This window comes from Hyperoodon ampullatus (assembly GCF_949752795.1).
Source record: "Hyperoodon ampullatus genome assembly, chromosome: 6".
Lineage (NCBI taxonomy): Eukaryota > Metazoa > Chordata > Mammalia > Artiodactyla > Ziphiidae > Hyperoodon > Hyperoodon ampullatus.
The window spans coordinates 116,607,600-116,634,704 of record NC_136919.1 but is presented as its reverse complement, the minus strand read 5'-3'; the positions used below and the strand labels follow the sequence as shown (position 1 = coordinate 116,634,704).

Sequence of the window (27,105 nt, the reverse complement as noted above, 5' to 3'; positions counted from 1 at the left end):
TTCATTTTTTAGAACAGTAGATGTTTTCACTGCAATCAAAGTAACTTGCTGCACTTTTCCATGTGCAAGTTTGTGCAGTTTTGCTCTTGATTATATTTACAAATATCTTAAGCCAGTTTTCATCAAACGTAAGAAAAATGAAGACTGCCTTTTCGTCCTCAAATTGTAAACAGGTGTAAAGCTTTCTAAACATTAATCTTAAAAATGTCAACTGTTAACTGTCGAATTCTCCTTTTCAATCACACAATCTGTTTCCATTCAACACAGATCTGGGTAGGAGCATAAACATTTACCCCAGATGTTAGGGTTATCAATAAATACTGCACGATTTCATCTTATGATTAAGTTCTACTGTGATCATGTATTCATGTTTTAAGTAATAGTCCAAAATTTCAGAGCTATTTTAAGAAAAAGGGCAGGACTAAATTTATTTTCAATGTTGGAAAAAAACCACAAATATACCCAAATTCAGCCACACACCTGACAAGATCACTACTGAATTTCAAAAGAGAGTAATGTGTTGCCTGTAAAAAGCTGCTTTTCTTTAAGTATAATTTTACTTTTTCCTCCCATGATACCAACTGTAATACAAATTGTATATTAGAACGGTTTAGCTCTTCAGTTCTCCTAACTTTACCGGCCTTTCCAATTTTATTCAGACTTTTCAAAGTCAGCGGGCCAGCAGATTTACTTTCTTCCCAAAGAAATATGAAGACTTGAAATAAATAGGTTACAGAAGGCAAGTCAAGTGTTATCAGATTTGTGAATAAGATAGAAACAAGGAATAATTTTAAAATGTCCAAAATTATTTAGACACCAAAATCTAGAAAGAAAAACAAAGTCAAAGAATTCAGAAGACTATCTGGATATCTCATCTTTCTTAAAGACAGCCAGCTACATTCTTGAAAAAAGAGAGTCAGCAATTAATTTTTTTGTTTAATCTGTATGTTATTTTCCACTATAACATATCAACTTTACAAAACTTCATGTGAGAGAGAAAAGACTCAGGTAGTTTCTGCAAACTAGCAAACCTGGTGGTCAGAGTGCTTTTATTCAAGTCAACCTGATGCTCCTTATTTACTGAATAGATTGCTAGCCTTCAAATTAACAATGGTTCTCTAAATATTCAATGCCTATACCATAAACAGTAATTATTTATATATAAAACATATAATAGTATCCTTCAGAATCATGCTGTGTGTTCAGAAAGTCAATAAACCTACTTGAAATGACTGGTAAATCTGTTGCTTTCTAACAATTTGGTCCTAAAGCTTCACATGTGAGAAATGAACCAAAACGTATATCATTAGAGGAAGCTGTTGAGTGTTCTGGAACTTCAGGAGTTGAACATAACTGAAAAGATGGCTACAGGAGAAGGAAATGGCTAGCGCCTGCACAATCACAGGAATCGCCTTGGGCAGGTTGTACAGTAAACATAAGAAAGGGAGAGAGCAGAAGAAAACCAATGGCATCTCTTCAGAACTCTGTCAACTGTTCCCACAACCCAAGTCTGGTTTTCAAAGTTGCCCAAGTGCTTGAAATAACTCTGAAACAATTATCTTCAGAGTTTAAAGGCTTCAGAGTGTAAGTGATGCTTCCTAAAACAAGAAGCCTGTATTTATACCACAAATTGGAACTCATTCCAAAGCCTCTTAGGAAAAAAGAAAAAAAGAAAAAAAAACCCTCAAAGTCATGAAAAATTCACATGCAGCTAATAAACATAAAAATACCAAACACACACACAGAAGTCCCCAAAGCAATTTCATAGATTTCTAGGCCTGAGACATTCCTTACCAGAAATAAAGATTCTACACCATAGAAAAGACAGCATTATAACATACTAGTATTAAAATCTGCTGATGTATTCTAGTTCTTCTATTTTATACCTATCATTTATATAGCTTGCCTCCTACAAATTAAAAGGCGCCATTAAGAGGCTTAGACAAAAAGTGGCTCCAAAGCTGGTTTAAAATAATTTTTTATTGCCCAGGATATTTTTTTTCTTGTGTCCTATTTTGTTTGTTTTTGTTTTATTTTTTAATAACTATAAATTCAAGCTTAGGGAAGCTTGCCTTTGTCTTGAAAAAAAAAAACAACAAAGCTTTTAATCATTTGCTAACCTGGTCTTGCTTTAAGAGAAAGATGGGAGTTATCTTGCAAGAGTAAAATTTATACCATGAATGATGCAGGTCTAAGTCTGGTGGTACTAAAAGGAGACAACAGCATTGTTGACAAAATTATAATCTGCTGGTGGCATTTGCAGAAAAGAAGCCCTTGCAAATTTCTAAACAACAGGAAACTCTGTTAGGAAATTCTAAAGTGTTTTACAGGCCAAAAAGGGAATGAGGTTAGTAAAATGCCTCAACAGAGTTTGAATAAAATATTGGATTTGAGAGTTACTGGAACTTGGATATGTAAAAATAGGGTGTAGGTTGGGTCATGCTTACAATGGTCTCAAGTTCAAATAAACTACTGTGACAATACACCACTTCACAAGTCACACACTTTCCCAGGGGCTCTTCTTTTCCCTCAGTAGGTGCTGGCAGAAGGTGTGCTGAGTCGTTTTCCAATGTAGATGCTGAAAGGAAACACAGTATATCATGCTTCATCTGTTTCAACAGCTCTATACCAACTTGCCCACAGGTTGAACTGTACTTACAAATGAAAATTTTCAGCCATTGTATAAGGCTCTAAAGGTCCATGTGTACAGTTCCCTAACACCCTGTAATCATCACTGACTTACTTAAAGCTAGTCATCAGCCAGCTAAACTGGTTTTATATGATTATGTTTACTTATTGGGCAGGACTGGACATCACTGGGGCGATGATTAGACAAAACAAAGCCAGAGAGAACAGAGCCCTTCAAAGAGTAAAGCAGAGCCAACCTCCTGTGAGACGGTCCGCTGTGGTGGACAAAAAATTCTACTGATATTTCAGACACAAAATACATTAATATACCAAATTACAAAGCTGCCAGTGCTTTAAAATGCTCTTACTAACAGTTTAACTCTTAAGGATTAGGGCCTTATATTACTTTCCCATGCCAAGCAAGGGTCTGACCCTTATATAACAGAAGCAGAAGGGAAGTTAAGGAAAAGATGGAACTAGCCCCACATCCCAACGTAATAAAACCAACTTTACTTTTTAGAATCCTTTTGTTTTCTACATTCATCTATAATAACAGTTACACTTACACCAGCAAGAGAAACAGTCTGAAGAGTCATAAAAGGAAGAGATCCTCCAAGGTACAAAAGCCGACCAACCTCTTGAGGGCAAATGAACTACTGTGCAGTCAATGCTGCAGGGGAATGTGAATGCCTACCCCACGCAGCATTCTCACATACTCCCTGTTTTGTTGCGTGCCATCACTGTCCTCACCCTCACAAAAGCAGATCAGGCACCCAGAAAGACAGGAGGTGTGTGTGGCAAAGTCACGTATGTTTCCGAGTTCATTACTGTGAACATCTCTCCCATATGCTGAGCTCCTTAAAGGAGAGATAAGAGATGCTGTACTTCTTCTGCTCATTATATACAGAAAAGGACCCATTGGGCATGCTCAAAGAGAATAGCAGGTATGTCTTAAAAATATTTAACCACAAGTGTTTAACTCCTAAAATATTTCAAAAGTATATTTCCTCAATTGTTCAAATCAAGAAAAAAAGAAGAATTTAAAAGACATCCCTGGAGGAGTCAAGATGGCGGTGTGGGAAGATGCGGAGTTGGAGTCTCCCCACAACTAGGGCGCCTGCCGGCAGCTGGTGGGGGACTCTGATGCCCAAGGAGACAGGAGAAGCCCAAAGTGAACCGGCGGCTTGCGGGATCTTGGTTCACGAGCCTGGGGTCAGGCCGAAGCTCCTGTGGTGGGAGATCCAAGTCCCAACCACTGGACTAACACAGAACCTCAGACCCCAGGGAATATTCATCAGAGTGAGGTCTCATGGAGTTCCTCATCTCAGCACCAAGAACCAGCTCTACCCAACAGCCTACAAACTCCAGTGTTGGAAGCCTCAGGCCAAACAACCAGTAAGACAGGAACACAATCCCACTCATTTAAAAAAAAAAAAAAAAAAAATGGGATGGCAAAAAAAATATGTCACAGATGAAGGAGTAAGGTAAAAACCTACAAGACCAAATAAATGAAGAGGAAATAGACCATCTACCTGAAAAAGAATTCTGAGTAATGATAGTTAAGATCATCCAGAATCTCAGAAATAGAATGGAGGCATGGATTGAGAAAAATTCAAGAAATGTTTAACAAAGATCTAGAAGAACTAAAGAACAAACAAAAAGAGATAAACAACACAGTAACTGAAAAGAAAAATACACAAGAAGGAATCAATAACAGAATAACTGAGGCAGAAGAACGAATAAGAGAGCTAGGAGACAAAATGGTAGAAATAACTGCCGAGGAGCAGAATAAAGAAAAAAGAACGAAAAGAATTGAAGACAATCTCAGAGACCTCTGGAACAACACTAAACACACCAATGTTTGAATTACAGGGGTCCCAGAAGAAGAAAAGAAAAAGAGAGGGTCTGCGAAAATATTTGAAGAGATTATAGTTGAAAACTTCCCTAACATGGGAAAGGAAATAGTCACCCAAGTCAAGGAAACACAGAGAGTCCCATACAGGATAAACCCTAGGAAAAACACAACAAGACACATATTAATCAAACTAACAAAAATTAAATCCAAAGAAAAAAATATTAAAAGCAGCAAGGGAAAAAAAAATTACAAAGGAATCCCCATAATGTTATCAGCTGATTTTTCAGCGGAAACTCTGCAGGCCAGAAGGTAGTGGCAGGATATACTTAAAACGATGAAAGAGAAAAACCTACAACCAAGATTACTCTACCCAGCAAGGATCTCATTCAGATTCAATGGAGAAGTCAAAAGCTTTTCAGATAAGCAAAAGCTAAGAGGATTCAGCACCACCAAACCAGCTTCACAACAAATGCTAAAGAAACTTCTCTAAGCAGGAAACACACAAAAAAGAAAAAGACCCACAAAAACAAACCCAAAGCAATTAAGAAGATGGTAAGAGGAACATACATATCGATAATAACCTTGAATGTAAATGGATTAAATGGCCCAACCAAAAGACACAGACTGGCTGAATGGATACAAAAACAAGACCCATATATATGCTGTCTACAAGAGACCCACTTCAGACCTAGGGACACATACAGACTGAAAGTGAAGGGATGGAAAAAGATATTCCATGCAAATGGAAATCAAAAGAAAGCTGGAGTAGCAACACTCGTACCAGATAAAATAAGACTTTAAAATAAAGACTGTTACAAGAGATAAGGAGGGACACTACATAATGATCAAAGGATCAGTCCAAGAAGAAGATATAACAATTATAAATGTTTATGCACGCAACATAGGAGCACCTCAATACATAGGGCAAATGCTAACAACCATGAAAGGAGAAACTGACAGTAACACAATAATAGTAGGGGACTTTAACACCCCACTTACACCAATGGACAGATCATCCAAGCAGAAAATAAATACGGAAACACAAGCTTTAAATGACACAATAGACCAGACAGGTCTAATTGATATTTATATAACATTCCACCCAAAAGTGGCAGAATACACTTTCTTCTCAAGTGCACATGGAACATTCTCCAGGATAGATCACACCTTGGGTCACTAATCAAGCCTCAGAAAATTTAAGAAAATTGAAATCATATCAAGCATCTTTTCTGACTACAACGCTATGAGACTGGTAATCAATTACAGGGAAAAAACTGTAAAAAATACAAATACATGGAGGCTAAACAGTGTGCTGGTAAATAACCAAGAGACCACTGTAGAAATCAAAGAGAAAATAAAAAAATACATAGAAACAAATGACAATGAAAACACAACGACCCAAAACCTATGGGAAGCAGCAAAAGCAGTTCTAAGAGGGAAGTTTATAGCAATACAATCTCACCTCAAGAAACAAGAAAAATCTCAAATAAACAACCTAACACTACACTTAAAACAACTAGTGAAAGAACACAGAAAACCCGAAGTCTGTAGAAGGAAAAAAATCATAAAGATCAGAGCAGAAATAAATAGAAATGAAGAAAACAATAGCAAAGATCAATAAAATGAAAAGCTGGTTCTTTGAGAAGATGAACGAAATTGATAAACCCTTAGCCAGACTCATCAAGAAAAAAAGGGAGAAGACTCAAATCAATAGAATTAGAAATGAAAAAGGAGAGGTAACAACTGACACTGCAGAAATACAAAAGATCATGAGCGATTACTACAAGAAACTCTATGCCAATAAAATGGACAACCATAAAGAAATGGACAAATTCTTGGAAAGGTACAATTTTCCAAGACTGAATCAGGAAGAAACAGAAAATATGAACAGACCTATCACAAGTAATGACATTGAAACCATAATTAAAAATCTTCCAACAAACAAAAGTCCAGGACCAGATGGCTTCACAGGTGAATTCTATCAAACATTTAGAGAAGAGCTAACACCCATCCTTCTCAAACTCTTACAAAAAATTGCAGAGGAAGGAACACTCCCAAACTCATTCTATGAGGCAACCATCACCCTGATACCAAAACCAGAAAAAGATACCACAAAAAAAGAAAATTACAGACCAATATCACTGATGAACATAGATGCAAAAATCCTGAACAAAATACTAGCAAACAGAATCCAACAGCACATTAAAAGGATCATACACCATGATCAAGTGGGATTTATCCCAGAAATGCAAGGATTCTTCAGTATATGCAAATCAATCAATGTGATACACCACATTAACAAGGAATAAAAACCATATGATCATCTCAATAGATGCAGAAAAAGCTTTTGACAAAATTCAACACCCTTTTATGATAGAAGCTCTTCAGAAAATGGGCAAAGAGGGAACCTACCTCAACATAATAAAGGCCATATATGACAAACCCACAGCAAGCATCATACTCAATGGTGAAAAACTGAAAGCATTTCCACTAAGATCAGAAACAAGAGAAGGATATCCCTCTCTTCAACATAGTTTTGGAAGTCCTAGCCACAGCAATCAAACAAGAAAAAGAAATAAAAGGAATACAAAATTGGAAAAGAAGTAAAGCTGTCACTGTTTGCTGATGACATGATACTATACACAGAAGATCCTAAAGATGCCACCAGAAAACTACCAGAACTAATCAATTAATTTGGTAAGGCTGCAGAATACAAAATTAATGCACAGAAGTCTCTGACTTTCCTATACAACAACAACAAAAAATCAGAAAGAGAAATTAAGGAAACACTCCCATTTACCACTGCAACAAAAAGAATAAAATACTTAGGAATAAACCTGCCTAAGGAGGTGAAAGACTTGTACTCAGAAATCTATAAAACACTGATGAAAGAAATCAAAGATGACATAAACAGATGGAGAAATATACCATGTTCTTGGATTGGAAGAATCAATATTGTGAAAATGACTATACTACCCAAAGCAATCTACAGATTCAATGCAATCCCTATCAAACTACCAGTGGCATTCTTCACAGAATTGGAACAAAAAAATCTTACAATTTGTATGGAAACACAAAAGACCCTGAATAGCCAAAGTAATCTTAAAAAAGAAAAATGAAGTTGGAGGAATGAGGCTCCCTAACTTCAAACTATACCACAAAGCTACAGTAATCAAGACACTATGGTACTGGCACAAAAACAGAAAGATAGATCAATGGTACAGGATAGAATGCCCAGAGATAAACCCACACACGTATGGGCACCTTATTTACGACAAAGGAAGCAAGAACATACAATGGAGAAAAGATAGCCTCTTCAGTGCTGGGAAAACTGGACAGCTACATGCAAAAGAATGAAATTAGAACCCTACCTAACACCATACACAAAAGTAAACTCCAAATGGATTAAAGACCTAAATGTAAGACCAGACACTATAAAACCCTTAAGAGGAAAACATAGGAAAAACACTCTTAGACATAAACCACAGCAAGATTTTTCTTGACCCACCTCCTAGAGTAACAGAAATAAAAACAAAAATAAACAAATGGGACTTACTTAAACTTAAAAGCTTCTGCACAGCAAAGGAAACCATAAACAAGACAAAAAGACAACCCTCGAAATGGGAGAAAATATTTGCAAATGAAACAACAGACAAGGATTAATCTCTAAAACATACAAACAGCTCATGGAGCTCAATATCAAAAAAACAAACAATCCAGTTAAAAAATGGGTGGAAGACCTAAACAGACATTTCACCAAGGAAGACAAACAGATAGCCAAGAGGCACATGAAAAGATGCTCAACATCACTAATTATTAGAGAAATGCAAATCAAAACTACAATGAGGTATCACCTCACGCCAGTCAGAATAGCCATCATCAAAAAATTTACAAACAATAAATGCTGGAGAGAGTGTGGAGAAAAGGGAACCCTCCTGCACTGTTGGTGGGAATGTAAATTGATACAATCACTATGGAAAACAGTATGGAGGTTCCTTAAAAAAACTAAAAATAGAACTACCATATGACCCAGCAATCTCACTGCTGGACATATACCCTGAGAAAACCATAATTCAAAAAGAGACATGTACTACAATGTTCACTGCAGCACTATTTACGATAGCCAGGATATGGAACCAACCTAAATGTCCATCGACAGATGAATGGATAAAGAAGATGTGGCACATATATACAATGGAATATTAATCAGTCATAAAAAGAAACGAAATTGAGTTATTTGTAATGAGGTGGATGGACCTGAGAGTCTGTCATACAGAGTGAAGTACGTCAGAAAGAGAAAAACAAATACCGTATGCTAATGCATGTATATGGAATGAAAAAAAAAAAAAGAAAATGTTACTGATGAACCTAGTTGCAGGGCAGGAATAAAGAGGGAGACATAGAAAATGGACTTGAGGACATGGGGTGGGAGGGTGAAGCTGGGGCAAAGTGAGAGTGGCGTCGACATATATACACCACCGAATGTAAAATAGTTGGCTGGTGGGAAGTAGCAGCATAGCACAGGGAGACGGGATCGGTGCTTTGCGATGACCTAGAGGCGTGGGATAGGGAGGGTGGGAGGGAGGCTCAAGAGGGAGGGGATATGGGGACATATGTATGCATATGGCTGATGTGCTTTGTTGTGCAACCAAAACTAACACAGTACTATGAAGCAATTATACTCCAATAAAGATCTATTAAAAAATAAAAGAAACCCCTGAAAATTTAATGAATTGCAGGTAAACGTGGGGTCAATTTTAGAAGAAAAGAAAAATGCTGTCAATACAAAGAGAAAACAGTAGTAACCCCAACCAGCTTTCCAGTTGCACTCAAGGACTACTCGACAAAATGGTATATTTTCCCATTTGGGAAAGAGAAATGCTCACATCAACGCCAACTTTATACACTAAAGATTGATTTACTTTAAAACTCAGCTTATCTTGAGTAATTTATAAACAACAACAACAAAACCCAGAAAGAAAAATCAAATATAGAAGAGCTCACTTTAAAATGAACATTTAGGGTAGTAAATCATATGAACAACTTATTTTCAAATAAGAAAAAACTCTACTCTTAAAAAATGCTTATTGGATAGGTATCCCCCGCTTTTCGAAAGTTTGCTTTTCATTACTTCGCTATGTAGGTTAGACCTATGTTAGTACCTGTTTTCGATAACTGAAAGAAATTCGACGAGGATTTTCACTTTCATAAAAAAAGGCAAAAAGTGAACAGTGTTCAGCAGTGGTTCTGCAGTGAGCTGTTACAGAGGAAACACACTCCGAGCAGTGAGAGCGCCTCCTTCCCAGGAACCACACTCAGCACCTCAGCATCCAGCTCCCATAGCTTTGAACTGCACCTGTGAGCATCTGTGCTTTATCTCGATGTATGCTGTGCATCGGTTAGCAAGATGTGTCCTAAGGTAATTGCTTCTTCACTTTACACCATTTCAGCTTACGGAAGGTTTCATAGACATGCTCTACTTTCAGAGAGCGGGGGAACCCTATATACCAAAAGTGAATTGACTTCAATAATTCTTCTAAGTTCACCCCACTTGCGCTGAAACATTAAAAGGACAACACAAACTGCTTTCACGTATATTTCTTACAGCTGGAAATAAAATCTGTGAATAAACGAATGGACGAAACTTCAGGCACTGACCAGTACTTACCCTAGCCCCAAAGCCAAAACATGGGAAAGGAAGAGAGATGGAATGAACACCTTAAGAAATTCTGCAGAGAAAATCCCCCCTTTCTTCATGGCTCCACTTTTTCTCATGCTTAAGGAAACGGAACGTTTAGGGTGTCTGAAGTGGAACTCCCTGGGGGAAGAAATGCAGAGGCAGGTGTCAGAAATGCATTTGCTGAAAATATCTTGGGAATTAGCAAGCCCACACTACATGCACTGTGTCCACTGAAAAGAACCATGTACTGACTTACTTAGGTGGAATGTTTTCAGGTCTACTGGACCAGTCGGACACCCAGTCTACACTTTTCTTCAAAGCATCCACTTCTTTCTCTCCTTCTGCAACTTCTTCTTCTGACTGTAAAGGCGAATTCACATTTTAAAAAAGGAGAAAAGGAAGAATGATCCTTCCTACTACAGAAGACAAATCTAGACAGAAAATATACAAAAATCATAAGCTTGGGCATCAATAAATTTTATGTAAGAAAGATGTCATTTTTCCAAAAAGGCTGACAAAATGATCTAAGATCAGAGTATTTAACATCTTAAAAAAAAACTTGGGAGAGAGACGCAAGAGCGAAGGGATGTGGGAACAGATGTATATGTATGACTGATTCACTTTGTTATAAAGCAGAAACTAAAAAAACAAAAAAAAAACAAAAAAAAAACTTGAGTGAGTTTCACTGTTATGTCTAAACACAGAATATGAACCTGAGATTTGAATTATTCCTCAATTAAAAAAAAAGAATATGAATCTGAAAAAAGTATATTTGGGGATATAGTGTAACTAAAGTGTGGAAAACACTGATAATCGTTGAATCTGGGTGATACGTGTATGAAGGGCCATTGTAATATCCTCTTTACTTTTGTATGCATTCAAAATTTTTCATAATTAGAAACAAAGGGGAACATCAAAAAGTATATGCTAACAAATACAAAGTAATGAGAAAATAAATAACTGGAAGTTGGGCTGAGGAAGTAAACAATTTATAATAACTTAAAATAACTAGTATTTATTAAGCATTTATCAAGAGACAAGCATCAGTCTAAGCACTTTACATGCATTAACCTTTACCTTACAACAATCCTGTAAAAAAAAGGAACTATTACTATTCCATTCTACAGATGAGGAATCCGAGACATAAATTAAGTGACTGCCCAAGTTTCTATAAGCGGTAAGTAGCAGGGCCAGTATTCAAACACAGGCAAATGGTCTCTATAGCCCCCACTCTTAGGCATTAGGTTTTACTCCCTAGAAGGAGATTTTTAGACAAATTGCTATCCAAACATTTTCAAAGGTTTATTCAAAACTATTTAAGCCAAAAGTTTTAAGAGTAATTTATTTAATACAGAGTAAGAGCTGGACATCTTCCACATCAAATAAATAAAAAAAGTCCTTTTCCTTGCTAATGATAATAACCTAAAGTTTCAGGTTAAGAACAATCAAAATTTCCAATAGCTTCTCTTTCCACAGACCCCACAAGGACGAGAAATTCCTAAAAAATGACACAGCATTATTTATTCAGTTTTAAGGAATATAATGCTATGACCTCAAACCAAAGGGTCTCAAAGCTAAGAATTATTTTGATTTGTTATTTTGTTTGGATAGAATTAAAACTTTTATTCTCTTTTGTAGGTAGTTATGAAAATTCTCTGAAACAGCTGCTCCAGGAAGGTAGCTTCAGAGAATCTCTAGATATAGATGGTCCCTTTTGCTACCAAACAGAAAGTAAAATCCCTGTGGATTTTTGCTACCCTGGTACTATCATTCTTATTTAGTTCTGCTGGACTTGGCAAATACCACTGAATGACATAATGTAGGCTTTAGGATTAAACTTGTTCCACTGAGTATTGAGATTACTCAGAATCATGAGTTGGCTCTCTGGAGTAAATCTGAAAATACCCTAAATCAAAAACGATAAATTGTTACAATTTACTTATAGATCAGCCTGTGCCACACCATACCTCATTCAACACACTGCAGGTCACTTCTGTTCAGTTTCCAACATTGGTCTTAAATATCGCTTCTAAAACTGCTCAAAGATTCAGGTTTAAATGTGTGAACAAGCTAGTATTTCATACTTCCCAAAAGAATGAAAATATAATAAGATTTTATTCTAATTTTTAAAGATGATGATCTTTGGGCTATTATTAAAAAAACAAAAACAAAAAAACCAAAAACTTCCCAGATCAGTTTAGAATGCTTACCTTAAGAATAAGAACTGTAAGCTCTCCTCATTCACTACTGCCCTGTGCTTCCTTTTATTAATCTTAAATTTGCCAGCTTTAGGCTTTAAATTGCCTTCTGATTCTTGGAATTTCAGAATATGGTAAAAATGCACTTAGTCTAATGAAGTAATATTCATGCCTTTATCCAAATCAATAACCCTCGCTCCACACCTATATCTATTCAGACAGAAGATTCTGATCATTTCAGCCTATTATCATGGGCAGTCCCTTATCTTCTAATCACTTACATTTTCCTTCTCTGGCCCACCTCAAGCTCTCTTAGGTCTCTAAATGTGGCTATTAAACTACATAGCACAGAACAGATAAACCACAGTTTTACAGGAGGGAAAAGGAAGACATTTTCAGTTTGTATCACCTTCCAATGCCACCCGACCCTGTGCTGGCCTATTTGGTCCCAGAAACACACTGAAAAACGCCTCTGAGAGACAATCTACCATCTATTTTCTGCTACAAAACTGACTCTTGAGGACCATCATCCTAAAAGTCCAGTTTGAACAACTTTTTCCTAAATGCATTACACCTTAGGCTTCCTTGTACCACGACTCACCAGACATGTTTTAGTTCATTCTCACGACCTTGTGAGCTCTTCTGAAATCAATCCCATTCATTGACTTATTTTAGTAGAACAGGGGCCACAGGCCCAGGCAGCCCCAGTTTCAGTCCTGACTCTATCACTTACTTGCTTCTGATCTTAGGTAAGTAACTTAATTAAGACAATGCTTCATTTTTTCCAATTCATTCATGGGCATTATGTCACCTCTTTCACTGGACTGAGAACACTACAGTGGGAAAAAATTAAAAAAAAAAAAATTTCACACCTGGAATATATCTAGTAAATATTAGCTCCTTTCCTTCCTCCTCCTAAAAAAGCTAAAAATGTCATATATTCCTCATATAGACGATCTAAAAAATTCAATAAGAGCAAGTACCATTAAGTCCTTTATTAACTGTTTTTAACTGTTTCCTAACCCTAAGCTTCCTTCTAATTCATGAAAAAAAAAATACACCTTCCCAAACCCTAAAGTAACTAATTTTTGAATTATCATTTCCTCAATTAAAAACAAGCAATGTAAAAGGCTTTTTGAAAGTTCAAGTATATTATTCCTATTGATTTCTCTCTTACTAGAAGTCTTACTCTAAAGGATATAATGTTTTTCTTATAGGAGTTAGATTGCTTTTTCAAAAATGTAACCTGGTTTAAATTGACTGATCTGGACTTCCCTGGTGGCTCAGTGGTTAAGAATCTGCCTGCCAATGCAGGGGACACAGGTTTGAGCCCTGGCCCGGGAAGATCCCACATGCCGCGGAGCAACTAAGCCCGTGCGCCACAACTACTGAGCCTGAGCTCTAGAGCCCGCAAGCCACAACTACTGAGCCTATGTGCCACAACGACTGAAGCCCGCATGCCTAGAGCCCATACGGGCTCCACAACAAGAGAAACCACTGCAATGAGAAGCCCGCGCACCGCAACGAAGAGTAGCCCCCGCTCGCCACAACTAGAGAAAGCCCAAGCGCAGCAACGAAGACCCAACACAGCCAAAAATAAATAAATAAAAAAAATTTATTAAAAAAAAATTGCACTCTGACACTTGCAGGTGATCTGACACATCAATAAAGTCAATGAACATTCTAAATCATTAATGACAATTATTTATTTATCCCAAGTTTTACAATAAAAACCTTTGTAAGCTTTCAATACTATATCCATCTATATTTCCAACAATGTCAACTCCTAGTGAAACTATATTTAACTTCTTTACCTTAAGGAATCCTGCGTAATTTAGGTGAATTTTGTCTCTAGCTTGATTTGATTTCAGACGCAAAAAAGTTTTCACACCTGGTTCTACAACCACCTTCTGTTTCATTTATTCTGTGACCTTAAATAAGACATGTGCCTCAGTTTTCTATGTATAAACTCAAGAAACTAGCCTGGAATATTGGAATGACCCATTACAGACAAGAATTTCCCAATTCTTTTAGGACCCAAAATTCTTAGCTGTAAAGGAGCACGACGACGACCACAGCAGCATAAATTCCAACATCAGAAACTGAATAACTTAAAATGGCTTTGAAGTATTTTTCTAAAATTTTTATTGGAGTATAGTTGATTTAAAATGTTGTGAATGTTGTTAGTTTCAGGTGTACAGCAAAATGAATCAGTTAGTTATACATAAACATTTATCCACTTTTTTAGATTCTTTTTCCATATAGGTCATTGTAGAGTACTGAGCAGAGTTCCCTGTGCTCTACAGTAGGTCCTTATTAGTGATCTATTTTATATATAGTTCTGTGTATATGTCAATCCCAATCTCCCAATTTATCCCTCCCTCCCTTTCCCCCCTGGTAACCATAAGTTTGTTTTCTATATTTGTGACTCTATTTCTGTTTTGTAAATAAGTTCATTTATACCATTTTTTTAGATTCCACAAATAAACAATATCATATGATATTTGTCTTTCTCTGGCTTACTTCACTCAGTATGACAATGTCTAGGTCCATCTACGTTGCTACAAATGACATTATTTCGTTCTTTTTTATGGCTGAGTAATATTCCATTGTTCAAACTATTTTTTAAAGTCTTCACATTCTTTACTATATTTCAGCAAAACAGACTTAGAGATTTGCATTTTTCCTAACTATCTAATGCAAATCAGAAAAATAAACAAACATACACACACACCTGAGAGCTATGGTCCCTGCTGGTGTGCATTTCCACATCAAACATGATCTGCCCATCTTCTTGTGGGGAAGGGCTAGAAGAGAAAGACACATTTATAGCCATTAGTTTTAATTCTCATTTTGTCAAATAAATTAGCCTCTACTGGAAATTAGAAAATTAAAAGTTATAGTGGTATGTTTTGAAAAAGCAGCAAATCAGAAAGTATACCATAACCCCATGTAAGAAAAAATGAAATTGAGCACCCTTACTCCCAAATGTTCTAGAATTTTTCAGTGGTGATAAATTCCTTTGCAATAATAAATCTGCAACGGAAATACTACCTAAAGATACAAGAATGTCACATTTTCTTATTTTTACTCTTTTTCCAATAAAAGTAAAATGATCTTCAAATTCAGAAACTCTAGTTTGGGGTTCTTTTTCTCAAAGTTCTTTCATCGTTAAACAATTCACCAGCTATTCTCAAAGTGTGAAAGCAGCTCTTAACGACTCTTTCAAAGGGTCTTTGAGGTTAAAATTGTTTTCATAATACTATCAGGATTTATTTGCCTTTTTCATTCTCATTTTGCCATGCGTGTACAGTGAAAATTTCCAAAGGCTAAATTATGTGTAATAGCACAACAGAAAGAATGTAAAAGCAGGTGAGAATCCAGCTGTTTTCTATTAAGCCAGATATTAAAGAGATTTGCATAAATGTAAGACAATGCCACTATTCTTACTAATTTTTTGGTTATGGAAAACAGGTAATTTTTGTTTAAAAAAGTTACTTATGTTAACATGTAATAGGCTTATTGTTGAATGAGTGAATACATATTTTTTAATGTTCTCAGTTTTAATTTCTAATATAGTAAATATCAAAATATATAACCCACATAAACAAAAGATCTTTGGGGTCCCCAACAGTTATTACAAGTGTAAAGGAGTACTGAGACCAAACAGTTTGAGAACCACTATTTTACCTATTTTTGAAATACTGACTTTGAGATATTTCAGAGTGAATTATATAAACTTATAGCAAGTGATAACTTTTACCAAGTACAAGATATATTCCCAGAACTATAAAAATTTACAGATACATTTTTAGACAAAGATACATGGTCACAAGCTGTACTTGATACAAGAGATGAATACAATGTGCTAAGTGCTATTCTTAGCTTTATCAATGATTCCTTGTGTAACCACAGCGAGTCACTAGATCTTTCACTACACACCCCACCTCCCCAAATGTAAACTCAAGTGGGCCTGAAGGATGCTCCAGGCTTAACTTGCTCAAAGGAATAGATATTAACTATCAACGCTGTCAAGAGCATGAGTACAATGGTAATATATACAGATGCTGGTGAGACTGACTGGGAAGTAAGTAAGATCACCAGTCTTTGACTATTATAAACTGATGTAATAGTCTTTGACTATTGTAACTGATGTAGGAGATTCTTAAACGGGGGAAGGAAAAGTGAAAAACTGATTCCATACCAAACCACCGTATTATTGTATTTAGAAAAGTTTTGTCTTGAACAAGAAATCTCAGGCTATAGCACAGGAACCATGTAGAACGAGGGACTCTTGTTGTCCTCAGTGTACTGTTATTATGCTCATAACACTGCTGGATTCACAGCCAGAGATCAAGTTAAGGACCAGCCTTACAGAGCCATGACCAGGTCAAGGTAGCAGAATGACCAAGTCAAAAAGACAAGAGAAGCACAGCTCTACTTTACACTCTTCTTACCACTGGCACCAAGCTCACTTAGACAAACAACGTTTCACTGGCAGACTGATCCATTTGCGATGCATTATTATCCTGGCTCATGTTAGGGTCAGCTGGGGAGCTTTTAAAATTTTCTCATGTCGGGCTTCCCTGGTGGCGCAGTGGTTGAGAATCTGCCTGCTAATGCAGGGCACACGGGTTCGAGCCCTGGTCTGGGAGGATCCCACATGCTGCGGAGCAAGTGGGCCCGTGAGCCACAACTACTGAGCCTGCGCGTCTGGAGCCTATGCTCCGCAACAAGAGAGGCCGCGACAGTGAGAGGCCCGCGCACCACGATGAAGAGTGGCCCCCACTTGCCACAACTAGAGAAAGCCCTCGCACAGAAACAAAGACCCAACACAGCAAAAATAAATTAAAAAATTAATAAAAACTCCTACCCCAACATCTTAAAAAAAAAATTTTTTTCTCATGTCTTGACAACAGAACAAGATTCTCTAGGGATGGGGTCTGTGCACTGGTATTTTAAAAAGCTCCCTGGGCTTCCCTGGTGGCGCAGTGGTTGAGAGTCCGCCTGCCGATGCAGGGGACATGGGTTCGTGCCCCGGTCTGGGAAGATCCCACATGCCGCGGAGCGGCTAGGCCCATGAGCCATGGCCGCTGAGCCTGCGCATCCGGAGCCTGTGCTCCGCAACGGGAGAGGCCACAGCAGTGAGAGGCCTGCGTACCGCAAAAAAAATAAAATAAAATAAAAATAAAAAGCTCCCTGTGGGAATATAGTGTGTAGGTTGGAAACTCCTACAATAGGCTGGAGCACAAAGCAAAACACATGGGGGTCTCTTCTAACAACCACCACAGTGACAAAAATATACCAATGGAATAATTTTTAAATTTTTAAATATGTACGAAAATATACATAAATTAGCTTGGGGACGAATAGCCAACAATCCTAAAACATTTCCGCCTACAAGAAGCACTGCTTAACAGCCTCAAATCTAGAGATGCTGGCAATTCAGATGACATGAACTGTGAAGACATCCTTAAATGTTCAAGTGTTAGATATCCCAGGAGAGCATTACTGAGCTAGAGTTGTAGGCCTCCCCTGAGACGTGACCAGTGACCCAGAGCCTGAAGATGTGTAAGCGGAGAACAGGAAAGTGTCCAAGTGCACCAGCCACATCTCGATTTACATGTTCAGAAACCTAACTGAAACACGATCACGGGAAGATGAATTTGTATTTAATCACAAGTATAACTGCAATCAGAAATGACGTTAAGATGACCAGAAGGCCGGGCAGGTGATCTTATCTCTGCTCCATGACAGCACCAAGTGAACAGCACGTTAAGGGACTCACCAGTACTTGAACATATAATAAAAGGCTTATCAACAAGCCCATAAGCAGCAGAAAACTTCAGAAAACCCATCGGTGAGTCTCACAACATAAATGTAACATAATATAAACGTGATTCTCAAAAACAGACTAATGTCGTAGCTCCCAGAATTGGTGGCAAGCTGCTCAGAGAAGAGCCATCTGCTCTGCTTCTGCTCATGACAAGAGCCATCCCGGCTCTTCAGAAGCACAGGGACACGTGAGGGATGTGACTGGGAGGTGGGCGTGCCAGAGAGCCGTCAGACCAGTCCTCTGCGGCCTTGGTGACATCAGTGGATCGTAAGTCATGGAGGCACTTCGAACATGATTTAACTCTTGATTCTCCTTTTCTACTTTTTCTGATGGGAAATAATATGTACCACACACACAATTTTTACCAAGTATGAAAATTTGGAAGAAGAAAAATGGCCATCATTCCATCCCCTAGAGATAATCACTGTTTACATTTTTAGACGTCCCCTTAGTCTATTTCCTGTGTATCTGCATTTTCTACATGGCCAATAACAGTGAACTCTTAATTAGCCAGAAGATCATCCAGTACCCCAGAATGCTAATACTATGGCTGTCACTGGTCTAAGAATGTTCAATATACCACTATGTCATGTAATACCTAGCCCCTCTGGAAAAAAGAGAAGCTTGTACTGAAAAATAAACTAACAACTCAGTTTCACTCTCCTCATACGTGTCTGTATTCTTAACTCTTTCACCACATGCAGTCCTTAATTGAAGAATGTCTCCCCAAGCCAAATAGAGAAAAACAAGGTCTGAAACAAAACTTCCTCAGAGCTCTAAGGAAACGCAATGGCCGCCTTCAAAAGTAACTATCTTTACAGACCTTAGTTGGTGCTTCCACCGTGCAAATACTGCTATACAACAAGCTGAATCAACCTGTACTTCCTGCGACTCAAACATTTCCTGAATGTCTACTATATACCAGCATCGTTGACTGTCAAGGGTACAGAGGAGATGAAACAGGATCCCTGCCTTTTAAAGCCTCACAATTTAGAAGGGAGGGCAGAGATTACAGAGGTAACTGTATTTGAGGCAGAAAGAGCTGTGAAAGGACAAAGGAAAACGGGAGAAAGTTAGGTTAATTCTGTAAGTAAACACTTACACCGCTGATTTTTAAACTAGTAAACATCTGAAAACGACACGATCTAAGGAAACGGATTTAAGCTGAGGAAAAAGTGGGCACTCCTGTCCTTGTCAGTGGGCTATGTGATTTAAATACACATGCTGCAAGGAATCGGGAGTTGTAAATTTTGTCAAAGGAAGATGTAAGCGACTCATTTTTTCTAGTGGGAGGTAACCCTGCAACCCATCCGTTTCCAGAATTCCACCAAAACGTGGATCGATCTCACTTACCTGTCGCAGTGAGAACTGCCTCGTGAACTGCTCTGTCCGGATTCATGTTGTGCATCCAAAAGAATCTTCTCCATGTCTCCATTGTGGATAGAGGAGGAGGAGGGTACGTGCTCTAGACCCCCGTTTTTCCCGTTGCCATTATCACTGCCATTGCTGCTGTCCATGGGGAGCTCCACCCAGGAACCTGTTGGACGAGTCAGATAACCGCAGTCAACCACAGCAGGACAGGAGTCTCTCGAGTGCACACAGCGTGTGAACATGGTGAATTCAGATAAGAATTCTGGCTCGCCTCAAACCAAATGCCAAAGCATTCTGAAGAAAATAAACAAGGAGCAATAAAAGTCTGAAAATCTATATAGTTCTGCTTCTGAAGGAGCTCGTGCAATCAACTGATTTAGAAGAAGCTGGACTTCTAAAATGGGTATCTTAGAAGATGTGTCTTTCAGCCAGTTTTCTCTCTGGTTAAAACTTAATTTACATACAATACATACTTGACTGAAAATTTTTAGGTTGCTTTTCAAAAAATAAACAGCTACTTTATTACCAGACAGGGTACTTACGTTTAATATTTTAATTACATATGTATTCTTTCCACAGTCTGCCTCAGCTATTTAGTTGTATCTTCTCCCCCGTATTTAGAAACTTCATAAAGGTCATCTAAGTATGTTAACAACGGTGCCTTAATTAGCACAAACAATTGAGACCTTCCTGGAGAGGGAACCTAAATCCAATCATCAACATTTCAATTTGTGTGCAAGTCTGCGGCATAAAATGAATGCAGCTGGCTCTTACCTAAATCAGGTGAGAACGCTTAAAAACCCTAAAAAAAAAGCTTTATCCCTGTCCCACACATTACCTTCTTCCCTTGCTTTATGCCTCACTCTTTCTGCTTCTCCTTTCTCTATGCACTAAACATACCTTGCAAGCTTGCCTTTTCTCTCTTCTCTCCCACCAGTTCCCACTTTCTAGGGTTTTCATGAAGCCTCGTTGGTTTGGGGCAGAAAACCAGGCATCTGCTACAGGGCAACACTGACGCTGCCTCAGGCGAACAGTCAAAGGGGGTGGAGCCACAGGAAAGGATGGGGCCCTGGTAATTTGGACTGGTCTTGAAAATATTGGCTCCATGAGTTTGCTGACTACATGAAGGTCCTTGAATTCTAATAAGCATTGACAACAGTCGCCAATAAAACAACTTCATAACAAAAAGAGAGTGGTGTATTTTTTTTTCTGATTTCCATTCCTTACAACAAATTTTGTTTTAGAAAACATAACCAAGCAGGTTGGTGGAGCCATTTCTCTAAACTCCAAGCACAAGTGTTAGAGAGAGCTCTGTGGCAGAACAGTCTTCCATCCGTAAATCAGAATAAGAGGCTCAAACCCTAAAATGCACTCTACATGAGATGACCGCTAATCCAGGCCCAGAAGTGAACTCAACATCACCCGTCTACAAAGGAAAAGCTCAAAGGTAGCCCTGGTTGGAAATCTGACTCTCCCACTTACTATGACTTCCTGAGCTTCAGTTTCCTCATTTGTAAAACAGAGATGATTACATAGTACCTTCCCCCCAGGGTTGCTGTGAGCATTAAACAGAGCAACACAGGTAAAGTGCCTAGTAAACAGGAGATACTCATCAATACACTAGTTAAAAGAGCTGATATTTGTAATATACTTAGAACAGCGTTTGCTCCATAGAAGTGAAGGTACCCTTTCCCTCCTTCCCCTCCAAGGTGGTCCCAGTGGCTGTCAGAGTCCCATCATCACCCCCGATTCTTCGGGACTGTACTGCCAAACAACACGACTCCATGACATCTCCATGGTCTCATTCTGTGCACACACAAAAATGGACACAGACTAGGCAGTACTCAAAATGGATGAAGAAATTCAACTAGCAAAGCTAGTAAGACAGATCTAACACTGAAGGTCATTTAACTAAATACGTGTGGAGCGCCTCTGGAATGCATAAGAAATATACCATGAGCATCCCTAGATGTAGAGCTCTACAAAATATTTTAACTGAACAGAGCGACAGAGAGAGAGGTATATGATGAACAAACTGTTTCTTTTCTACTCCCACTCTTTCTAGGACTGTCCAATTTATTCTATACCAATGGGACCAGTTCTTGTACAGAAGCCCAATGTGAAAAAAATAAAAGGCTGGAGGTGCTCTGGCAGAAGCAGAACTAAGGAACCAGGAGTTCTAGATGGGTCTCCGTGGAAGCCAGTCTTCTCTAAAATACAATTAACGTTCACTTGAAGCAGCTGATCAGAGAGAAAAAAGGCTGTAACGATATCAGGTTTTCAAAACCTTGCTTTTTTGAAGGACTTCCACACCCATATCTAAATTCTACCTTCTACATTAAATATATGTAAGTAATCATAATGTAGGAACTTGAGGAGACTCACCCAGAAAAGCTTAGTGAAAAGGACCTGTAATTGCCTTAACACTCTGTAACGTAACTGAAGGCATCTCTACTCAAGGCAGACAATACCTATCGGGCATGTATTAGCATAGTGGCTCGGAGCACAGACTGAAGCCAGACTCTCCTTCTACCTTCTATCACGTCCAGTTGTCCCAGACTCCCCTTCTCTCACATCAAATTGTCACAGCCTAGACAGGTCACTTAACCTCTCTGTGTTCCAGTTACCTCTCTATGTTCCAGTTTTCTCATCTGTAAAATAGGGATAATAACTGTGTCTACCTGAAGGTGATCAAAAGGTAGAAACTTCCAGTCAGGAGAGAAGTCAGTCCTGGGGATGTAATGTACAGCATGGTGACTATAGTTAATAGCTGTATTGTATATTTGAAAGAAAAGAGAGTAGATCTTAAAAGTTCTCATCATAAGGAAAAAATTTTTCGTAACTCTGTGTGGTGATGAATGTTAACTAGGCTTACTGCGGTGGTCATTTCAAAATGAATGAATAAATAAATCATTATTTTGTACACCTGAAACTAATATAATGTTATATGTCACTTACACCTCAATTTAAGAAAAACACACCGAATGGTTGCCTGCACATAGTGGAAAAAAAACAAAACAAAACACCGCATCTACCTAAAGGGCTGTTGGGAGGATGACAGGAATAAAACACAACGAAAAGTTCCGAGTACATAACAAGTGCTAGGTGTTAGTTACTATTATAATTATACTCAGTATCTTTTAAAAACATTTCTTACTACAAAATTAATGCATTCCTTGAAAATGTAAACATCAGTACGTGAAGGAAAAAAACTGATACCTCTCCTCCCAACCTCTCATTCCTACTCCTAAAGGAAACTACTTTTAACAGTTTCATATGTAGACTTCCAGAGAATACTTTTGTTTTCTGTGTTTTGCTTTTGTTATTACAAATAAAAACAATGGAATTGTACTGTATATATTTTTCTGTAAATAGTGTTTCTTACCTAACAACTTGTTGATGTCTTTCAATGTCAATATATATTGCCTTACCTTATTCTTTGGAACTGCACTGCATCCCATCATAAAGATATACCATGCTTTAAACCATTATCCAAATGGCAATGGTTAATCATCACCCAAATGATTGTTTCTAATATTTTGTTATTACAACCAGGACTTCCATGAACATTCTGCTGGGTAATCTGGCAATACCCATTAAAAGCCTTAAAATGGCAGATTTCCTTTAACTCTTAATTCTGTTCCAGTAATATCATCTATGGAAATAATCAGTTCTGCAGAGAAAGTTAGGACATAGATATCCATTAAATGTTTACATACTTAAAGCAATTATACTCCAGTAAAGAAAAAAAAAATTTAGATCTGAAAAAAAATGTTTACATACTAGCTTTATCTTTTGAGTAAAGTGGAAAAAATCAAACTTATCTTTCTCAATAGATGAACTACACATACCTTTTTCTCATCTCTTAGTTCATTCCCGATTTATAGCCTCCGAATTTCTTGACGTTCTAACACTACCAATCCTCACAAAGTCCCTTTTTAGTTGGAAAGGAAATAAGACATGAGGACTGTGCTGTCCAAGCAATGCAATGCAGAAAAAAAATCTCAGAGTGAATTCCCTTCCTAATAAATAAGCTTTAAAATTAAAAACTGGAGGCTCTATTATATTAAAAGACTACTTACAAACTAACAATGGTTCTCTTACGCCAGGTGGTACATATACACACTACAGGAGCTATTTTCTAGTTTAAGTCTGAGAACTGCTAAGAGGATTCAGAGATGCACGCTTCTACATTCTGTAATACAGTTCCTCATGAAGGCTGGTCCAGTAATTGTGATTTGCATTCATGACTGTATGCTGTATTTACTCTTTATAATTTTATAATCACCAGTTTAATCCTCTTGCAAGGACAGTGAGCGAATGGGGGAAGGGAGAAAAGGAAAAAGAATATTTCTCATTCTTTCCTCAACTTTTCAATTCCATGTGTAACTCATCCTAACCAGGGCTAACACATTTCATCATGTCTTATTTTCTTTCCTCAAAACATGTATTTTATTTCAAGTACCTGATGCTGGGATCCAGACTGAGAACATTTACTAACATTTTTCTAAAAAAACACAGTATTATAAGGCATTGGAGTTTCACGTGTCATAGCCTTAAAAGCCTTCTTGCCATACTGAGGAAGCAAGTGCATCATAACTGTAAATATTTAAAAAAGGCTGTACTAAAAAAAAAAAAAAAGAAGAAGAAGAAAAAGGCTGCACTTCCTACGTGAGACAATAACAAGAATTTTATTACTACCATAATTTTCCTCATATTACCTACTGAATTTTATGACATAAATGTCCAATATTCTTAAGTAACTTGATAGTTTTCTCTAGAATAAAACTATCAACTGGAAAATAGCCTTTTAACTTTGGAAGTAGTTCAGATATTTGTCCACTAATTTGTAATGAAAGCGAACAGTCCCCATACAAGGATAAAATTAAAAAAAAAAAAAATCAGAGAACGGTTTCATTATTCCAAATATTTCAATAATTTTCTATTAAAACTTTGATCCCTGAACTAAAGATAATATCCCAAGCCAGAGATAATCTGTACAATGAGTTCATCTCCTGTTTTTCAGAGTTGTGCGACTTTATGCAACAAACAACTTCAACTTATCAGCAATTCGGATAGTATTAGATGCCTGAATAAGTTGTTTTGCTCAGTGCCCAAAAATCACTTGAAGGAATCAATAAGGCTTCTTGTTTTGTTCAGTCCAGTATTGTATAATGAGCTAAAAAATAGTAAAAGGCGAGAGGAGTGTAATGAAACATGGCACTTATCTGAAAGCTTTTCAGTAACATTTAAAAGCAGCTCACCCTAGCTCAAATAAAATACTTTCTATCTAGCAGATTTCCCAAAGCAACATTTTGATATCGCACACAGGCGGAGCATTCTTGCACTTCTGTAAGAGCTAATACAAACGTAGCAGTACCTGATTGGCCAAGGACATCAAAGACCTCAGAGGTCTGTCAGGACACGGAGGAAAACCATCACATAGAGCTCAACCCCATTTTTCTGTTACATGGTCAAAGGAAAAGAAAAATTCCTTTGCTTTCTGTGAAGTCGGGTACACGTACTAACCAAACAGCTAACTTGTAAGTATCACAGGAAAACTGGAGTACAATTAAGAAACAGTACACTAAAAAGAGATCGATAGGCAGGTCACCTCTATACATTAGGTGGCATAACACTGAGAGAATAAGAAACACACATAATCAGGGGATTGTGGGCCAATGAAAAGAAGTGTCCTGAAAGCAACACTAGATCGGGTGAAAGTAAAACCTCAGCTCTAGGACCTAGCCTGCCGTGAACTTGGACAACACACTTTACTCTAGACCTGTTTGTTTTTTCTATTGAAGTAGAGTTAATTTACAATGTTGTGCTAATTCCTGCTGCAGAGCAAAGTGACTCAGTTATACATATATACCCATCCTTTTTTTCTGTATCTTTTCCATTATGGTTTATCCCAGGAGACTGGATATAGTTCCCTGTGCTATACAGTAGAACCTTGTTTTTTATCCATTCTAAATAGACCTGTTTCTCTACCAGTAAGTAAAACTGGACAGTTATCGCTAAAGTTTCTTCCCGTTCTAAAATCACACGGTTCTAAATACAGGTAATTAATTTAAAAATGCATATTAATATGTGAAGCAAAGAACATTAAAACACACAGAAATTAATCTTAATTTACTGTGGGAAATATCTAAATCTTACATTCTAGAACATAAGACACTTAAAAAGTTTTTAAAAGTCAACATTTAAAGAATCACCTAATCAAAAGATGGAGCAAAAAGAATAAGCAATGAAAACATCTTGTGAGGACAGGAACTCTCTTCCCTAAAATAGTTGTTAGGCCACGCTGGAACACCTCCCTCTGATGAAAGATCTTAGAGTGCCTTTAAGTGTCATTTAAGCATCCAACTGATTTTCAAACGACTTCATCTGGCCATACGCTAAATGTCCCAACCACCTCTTTCAAAAGGTAAATTACAGGAAGGTTAAGGCAAGAACCTTTCCAAGACTTCCAGCGAGCTTTAAAGACAACAGGGAATCACCTTAGAACAAGATGTCTAAGCACCAGAATGTTAGCAAAAGCAACTGTAGTTGGTCGTAATTCGATACTGCCATTAACTTTCAACCGCCCCAGTGTACCAATGTATTTTTAATCCCGTTTCTGAAAATTCATTGCCCCAGACTCCGTGATCTGTGTAATCTTGGATGGTTCAAGAAGCTGTTCGTAAGCAGGTTTACAGGACACACAACCCCAGTGTTTAAAAAAAAAAAAAAAAAATTACTTGAGCAACTCTGAAACATCTTTTAAAAAAAGTAGTATAGCCTCCTCACCCCCCCCCGTCACGTGATACAAGTAACCACTAAATTACCAAATAATTCTCCTGGCCAGCTTGTGCTAACAAAGGAACGCAACGAGAGGGCTCGCATTTTGAGCCCTGGGGGAAGGCCGACCCAGTGAGGTGGGGTCAGCCGGGCTTGGCCCAAGGCCTGCCGCACACTTTACCTCCCGCCCGTCCCTCGCCCGCCCCCTCCTCTCAGTCCGCCGCCCGCGTCCATCCCCTGGCGTCCCCGCCGCACGTCCCCATCCCTGCCCACGTCCACTTGGCGGCCCGCTCCGCCCACCCTCCCTCCCCGCGCCCCAAGGCCCGCCCCTCCACGCCCCGATTGGCTCCGCTCAGGGGCCCACCACAGGTGGGATCCGCTCGACCCCCTCGTCTTCCCACCCACCTACCCTTCCCAACGGCGAACCCAAGCAGCCCCCCACCCAAGACCCCAGGAGGGAGCTGAGCCAGGTCTGGAGGAAGACAGGAGCAACTCCTCCTGACAGGTGATGGGAGCTGTCAGTCACCCGCACATCCTAGGCCTTGACCAATGGTCTGCCTCCTCCTCCCGCTCCCCGCGCGGAGCTGGCGGCTGCGGCCCGAGCAGCTCCTCCTCCCCCATCCCCTTTACCGAGCCCGCCGGCCCAGCACTCACTGTTGAGGCCTGCTGGTGGGGGCAGAGACTGTTCACCTTCCTCCCAGTTGTTGTTGTTGTTGTGCGGGGGCGGTGGCTGCTCTACTAAGTGAGACGACAT

The 27,105-nt window shown here is 38.4% G+C and overlaps 1 protein-coding gene across 1 annotated transcript; it reads right to left on the bottom strand.

Annotated features, from left to right (window-relative positions):
* Window positions 1–1,962: 1,962 nt before the first annotated feature.
* Window positions 1,963–27,105, bottom strand: BNIP3L (BCL2 interacting protein 3 like; the record flags this gene model as incomplete). Its single annotated transcript, XM_079706424.1, has 6 exons — window positions 1,963–2,578; window positions 10,152–10,301; window positions 10,420–10,523; window positions 15,096–15,168; window positions 19,551–19,734; window positions 27,006–27,105. The coding sequence occupies 6 exons, from the start codon at window positions 27,103–27,105 to the stop codon at window positions 2,530–2,532; spliced, it is 660 nt and encodes a 219-aa protein (XP_079562550.1). The 3' UTR covers window positions 1,963–2,529.